Raw genomic sequence first — 6,829 nt, 5'->3', positions numbered from 1 at the left:
TTTTTGCAACCACGTCTTTGGTGAGGCTGATTTGGACGACGACGAAGGCTGAGCTCGAGCCATCGACGCATACATGTGGTGAAAAAGAAGCACCAACGCAGTGGTTAGTCTCGATCTTAAATACAAAAAAAAAAATTTACCAAAATAATCAACACTGTAAATGTTTTAATCAACAGGTCTCTAAAGAAATTCATAACAAATTCATAACAAGTAGAAATTTAAGTTTGAATAAAAATAGAATCTATACAAAAAAATAATTCAAGAACACAGAGAATAGAAAGAGAAAGAGCTTGAAGAAGATGAAACCATGAGATGAAAGAGAATACAAGAGAAAAAATGAATTAAGAAAATAAAATTCATCTCATATCTCAAAAGAAATAGACACTTAACAAGTTGTGTGTGTAGAGGAGTGAACCTGAGCAAAAAACAACGTAGGGGTGTCAACTTAGATTTGTTCGTCGGTGTTAGATTAATAGGGTTAAAATAAATATTAAAATTCTTGGTTTTTGACTAGGACATTTAGGACATTTACTTAATATCGTAAGTGATTTGCGGTATATAAGCCAATTTTTCCTAAAATATATCGGTATATTTGTGACTTTTAATATATTAATACAAAAAAACTGTCTGTCACATATACAAAATCCACGATAAATGTTATAAATTTGTAGTTATTAATATATTTTACTTTTTAGTCCAGGATAAAAATAATTTTTTTTGTGCCGCTACTAGCATGTAGCAGTAATGGCATAAAATCTATCGGGGTATATTTGTAACTTTCAATAAGTTTATACAAAAAACTGTCTGTCACATATACAAAACCCACGATAAATGTATAAAATTTTAATTACTTGTTCTACTGTCTGAAAAGCCTATGTTGTGTGGTTTTATACACAAAATGGAACGTCTTCAATATATGAGCTACAGACTTGTTTAACCAAAAAACATAACACATCAAAATAATGATAAGAAACAAAATGGTCGTCTGTATATTTTTCAAAAATAAGATATAATTAAATCTGTTTAAAGAGATAATTAAATCAGATCATTTTTAAACAACTGGATAGACTCCAATTTTGTTTTAGCAAATTATCCATAAAATATCACATTGCATCAGCGTTCTAATCCAAAATCATAATAATTACTCTATAGGAAAGAGTAATATTTTGTGACCGCACCCTCCTTATATAGGAAGCCCACTTTGACAAAAACAGAGCACATTCTCTCTCCTTCTCTTCTTTTTCTTCTCTTTCTCTCTCCCTCTCTGGTTCACCAGGAAGAAACTGTGTCTTTCGCACTGCATGTGCTTATGATGGTGGCGGTGAAAGAAGAAAGAAGCATGGAAGAAGGGCTTTTAAAGCTCAAGAACCAAAACGACCCTTCAGACTGTCGTATTACGGCCTGTGTTTTCCTCAGCACTTTCGTAGCCATCTGTGGCTCCTTCTCCTTTGGAGTTTCTGTTAGCTATTTTTACTTTGCCTCTCTTTTTTCTCAAAATTATATTTAACATCTATCTTATTAAAGTAGAAGTACTTTAAGCTTTTGTTTGGTAACAGGGATAAAAGTCTTTAAAAACATTAAATTTTGTTTGGTAACAAAGATAGTAGAAAATTTTGTATTCTCCTTATTTAAATGATAGATTTAAGTATTTAATGTCTTTTCCTAATTTAAATAATAGATTTCCTTAATAGAATAAAAATTACACATCAAAAAAATGAAAAAAAATACAACACATCAAAATCAATTTATATATCATATATAAATTGTTAGTATAACACTTTTATAATATAAGTCTAATTAGTTATAAATATTAGATTTTTATATGATACACTATGATATAATAGACGATTAAAATCAAATAATATAATTATTTAAAGTAATATATAAAATTTTTGTTTTAAAATGTTATACTAACAATTATGTAATACATATTAATTTACACATATATATATATATATATATATATATATATATATATTATCATTAGAACAAAGAAAAAAATTGAAGTGAAAGCATATATTTATACGGCCATGTGTCAAACTATAGAAATAAACAACAATGGCGTAAGATTTTTTTTTAACAAATTTATTTTAATTTCAAATATGTTTATATATTTTATGTATTTATAAATTATTTTATTTGTTATTAAGAATGATAAAATTTTGGAATTGGAAAAAATTATGACCCATCTCTATATTATTTTAATTAGGAATTTAAAATTTATATCAAAATATTTTTAAAAATTTTAGTTTTTATTATAACTACAAATTTTAATTTTCAATCTAAATTTATGTTTAAATATTACAAATATATCATTTATAAATAAAAAAACTAAAAACATAAAATAAATACCCGCCCGGTTGGGCGGGTCAAGATCTAGTATTATATTAATGGATATGTACTATACTTAAGCGAAAACTGAAAGATTAACAATGTTGTGGAACCAAAATTACAGTAAGGTAAACTCTTAAAAGTCTATTTGTTTTTTTTGGCAGGTTGGTTATACTTCAGGTGCTGAGGTAGGAATGATAAAAGATATGGGCCTTTCTATGGCAGAAGTATGTCTCTCTTTTTATTCCTTTTTCTACTGTTTCTATAAACAAATATTAGGATGAAACCAATCATAAACTTTTGAGCAGCAGGGATCGTTTGAATTTATGTATATATAAGTACAATTGGATCAGGTTAACACGTTTGTGTATAGGTACAATTATATATACAAAAAGTTACATATAAAATAAACGACAATAGATGCTTTTTAAAAATATTAAAAAGCTTTTACTTTATATTTCATATATAAGAATATTTGGTTGAACTGACGACTGAAACAAAACTATTTGTAAAATATCAACCATTCCTATTGTGGGTTTATTGTAAGAGTGCCGTTCAATTTCAATCAATCATTTTTCTCTTTCATTCTATGGGCGAATGTTTTCCCCAAAAAAAAAAAGATACGTCAAAGTGTTTAATCGAGTTCATTCAATTTCTCGCCATCATTGTAATTTGTAACTCAAGGTGGGGGATAAAACAATGAATGTAGAGATAGTCCCTATCAATCTTTTTTGGGGCGAATGTTTTAGACGTAACATGTATTCTTGTGGTTTAAAGCCTTACATTAATATTTCTTGGATAGATGACTTATTAATATGTATTAGTTTTTCTAATTTTAGAACAGATATCCACTAAAACAAATCTACTCGTCAAAAAAGTTATACTCAATAAACTTTTGTAATTTATGTTTTGATTATTTTTTGAGTATATTTAAACAATTTTTTTCAGTTTTCGGCGTTTGGTTCTTTCTCGACGTTGGGAGCAACATTCGGTGCGTTGTTCAGCGGTAAAATGGCGATCATGCTAGGAAGAAAAGGAGTAATTACATTTTTTACCTTTTCATAATTTTTTTGAAACTACCTTTTCATAATCTTAAACATTGTTCTAGTAGGGATGTGATAACTGGTAAGCAAATTTTACCCATTTTAGAAAAACTAGTTTTTATCGGCGCTAATTTTTTTTATTGATCCAAAATTGATTTACAAACTATCATTATTTTGTTTAGAATCATAACAATTGAGTTTTAATGTTTTTATTAATTGTTTTTTCTACAAAAATAGAATTTGTTCGAATACTTTAAAAAAAAATATGTGTGATTTAATAGCGTTAATATTCTAAATTAAAGAACAGTGTGCTTCCATTATTGAAATGTACTAGGATATGAATTGTTGATTTTTAAACTGACAATGAATTTTTCTTGTCGTATATTTGTATCATTAGTTCTAACCATCAATGTACACTATTTTATTATTATTCCTTTAGAAGGTACTACTATCTTTGAAAACCCATATATTTTTTTGAACATTTTTCATAAAATTTTCATGAATTTTCTATAATTATGTTTGAGATTTAAAAAATAGTTTCATATCCGATCCAAACCTATGGTTGAACAGATAGACCCGGTACTATGTATATAATCCAGTTCAAATTTAGTTAAAAAAATTTAATTAAAACTCTGATCGGGCCTTGTAAAACTCAAAAACTCGCTATTAACCTGTGATATGATACCATTGATCCGATAAACGCATAAATAGTTGGTAATATTTTTAAATTTTTTGATTAAATTACTTATATACTTTTAATATTACATATTTATAAACTTGTGATTTCGTAGACTTTGATGAAATTTTTATTATGTATCCAAATAAAAAATGATAGATACAAAAGCAAATACCTTTTTGCTTATAAAGATATAAATTGAGATATTTACTTTTGGGTGATGTAACCTGATAGAATATTGTAAAACTCAAAAAATTCGCTACTAATCCGTGATCTAATACCATTAATCCGATAATTAAATATTTTATAATTTTTTATTTTTTATTTATTTTTTATTAGATTAATTATATGCTTCTTAATATTACATATTTATAAACTTGTGATTTCTTAGACTTTGATGAAATTTTTTGTTTTTTATCCAAATAAAAAATGATAATATAAAAAACTTTTTGGTATGACAGTATTATTATTTTTTTAATAACCTATTATAAGTTTGTATTTTTATTTTAGATTTTAAAGATAATTTTATGAAACTTTTAAAAATATTTCTAAACACTCTTAATTGCCTTATCAGTATTATGTACTAAATGACATAGTAAATATAATTTTTTAAACATTTGTGTATATATTTATTTTTCCTGTTTGTGTAATTTGTTATATTGTTTTTTAAAATTTTAGTGGTAACAACCAAAATCAATGGTAATCATACATACCATATAAATTGTATCTAATCCTTTTTTTTGAAATTAGTATTAATACCACTAAAAATTTACAGAAATATCCATTGATTTAGATTATGTGGATTAAATCCATAAGCCAGATTTGATTTGTACGCCCATAAGCGTAAATTTAGAAAGGGATTAAACCCATACGCCCAATCTGATTTGTAGTTAAATATATAAAATTTAGTTATGTAAGTTCAAAAACATAAGCTATACAAGACTAAAACGTAATAACTATTCTGATATTATTGAGTATTTGATTCTTTTTAAAATAGTAATTGTATATTTTGAAATTTTTAGTATTTCATTAAGAGTATCATTTGGGAATGATCTTCTTTTGATAAAAATATTTTATAAAAATATAAAGAAAGGAAACTTATTTCCTACTAGAAATGTATATTTCTGTTTGCTGACAGTTACGTTTTTTCCTTTTCTTTATTTTAAGACAATGTGGGTATCCGATATACTCTGCATCACTGGTTGGCTGTGCATCGCTTTCGCTAAGGTATTAAATATATTTCACAGCACAAACATATGGGTCATAAATCATTATTTCTTGAAAAATAATCGAATAATCGAATAATCGAACACTTTATCTTATGCTTAAATAAATCCAACAATAAATAGTATACTCTTCTTTTGCTATCCTTGTCTGGAACTAAAAGGATGTGTTGTGGCTGAACATCGGAAGATTCTCATCAGGGATAGGACTCGGCTTGATTAGCTATGTGGTAATTAACTACTATTAGCATATACATTTTTATATCTGATATCACCTTGACAATTTTTACTTTTATTTATTTAATATATATATATTTACTTTAAAATAATTCTTATGATGGATATACCAAGCAGGTACCCGTCTACATAGCAGAAAATTACGCCAAAACATGTTCGCGGCACATTTACCTTTTCAAACCAGGTAATTTTTATTTCCCAAAACCAGCCAAAATTGTGGCATTGTGGGAATATATATGCTTTCTTTAAAAATATTAAAGTTTAAAACAAATACAAAAGAGTATTTCGCCAAAAATTGAGTATATTTCGTTTAAAAACATATATTAATATTTAATCTGTTTTGAGTAAAAAATAATGAAACCTAATATTAGTATGACTCTGTGTAACCTGAAAGTTTCAATCAAAATATCCCAAGTCTGTGTGGCTTTCTTGTGAGTGGATTGACTTGACCCTTTTTTAATTGTCGTGTGACTAATTATTGTAGCTTCTTCAAAACTGTGGACTCGCCATGGTTTATTTTTGTGGGAATTTCATCAACTGGAGGATGATGGCTTTACTAGGTATAAAACTATATTTATTCATAATCAACATGGAAGCAAATTGTATACAGTCCAACGCGTAAAATATCGTTAATGTCGTAAGAGTGTAGAATTAACTGATAGAAATCTAATATTTTCCCGGTTTAGGTGCTTGCCATGCTTCATTCAAGGAATCGGTTTATTCTTCGTACCAGAGTCCCCAAGATGGCTGGTTGGTTAATTTTTTTGTTTTGTATATTTCGTAAGAAAACCCGTTACATAGTTCACTAAATACTAACCATGAACCTTAATTAATTATTTTCAATTTTGAAAGGCAAAAGTTGGTACGGATAAAGAACTAGAAAATTCACTGCTTCGGCTTAGAGGGAGAGCTGCTGATATCTCAACTGAAGCCTCAGAGATTCAAGTGAGTTTTACTATATAATATATACTTTAAAAATATATATTCATTCATTGACAAAAAAAGACAATGCAGAGCGAGAGCTTGAAGATTTTTGTTTTGTTTTCAGGTTATGACCAAAATGCTAGAAAGTGATTCAAAGTCGAGTTTCAGTGATTTGTTGCAGAGAAAGTATAGACACACTCTCGTGGTGAGGTTTTTAGTATATGTTGTTAAAATAAGTATATATAAAATAATTACTAGACTATAGTTTTTCGTATTTATTTGACGGACATGCATTGTTTCTTCAGGTAGGAATTGGGCTAATGTTAAATACAACAATTCTCAGGAAGTACTGCTGTAGTATATTATGCAAACACTATTTTTAGAAAAGCTGGTAA

The 6,829-nt window shown here is 27.2% G+C and overlaps 1 protein-coding gene across 1 annotated transcript in view; it reads left to right on the top strand.

Moving 5' to 3' along the window:
* Positions 1-1,212: 1,212 nt before the first annotated feature.
* Positions 1,213-6,829, top strand: part of LOC108835113 (sugar transporter ERD6-like 18) — an 11,486-nt gene continuing 5,869 nt past the window's right edge. Inside the window, 13 exon segments of the mRNA XM_056986999.1 lie at positions 1,213-1,459; positions 2,496-2,558; positions 3,280-3,369; positions 5,218-5,277; positions 5,438-5,503; positions 5,628-5,648; positions 5,650-5,694; positions 5,995-6,073; positions 6,199-6,260; positions 6,363-6,455; positions 6,559-6,639; positions 6,740-6,760; positions 6,762-6,825. Of these exon segments, the coding sequence (XP_056842979.1) occupies positions 1,310-1,459; positions 2,496-2,558; positions 3,280-3,369; positions 5,218-5,277; positions 5,438-5,503; positions 5,628-5,648; positions 5,650-5,694; positions 5,995-6,073; positions 6,199-6,260; positions 6,363-6,455; positions 6,559-6,639; positions 6,740-6,760; positions 6,762-6,825 (895 nt within the window). The 5' untranslated portion in view covers positions 1,213-1,309.

The sequence above is a fragment of the Raphanus sativus genome, chromosome 6 (genome assembly GCF_000801105.2).
Source record: "Raphanus sativus cultivar WK10039 chromosome 6, ASM80110v3, whole genome shotgun sequence".
NCBI classification, from domain to species: Eukaryota; Viridiplantae; Streptophyta; class Magnoliopsida; order Brassicales; family Brassicaceae; genus Raphanus; species Raphanus sativus.
This window is presented reverse-complemented; position numbering and strand designations above follow the sequence as displayed.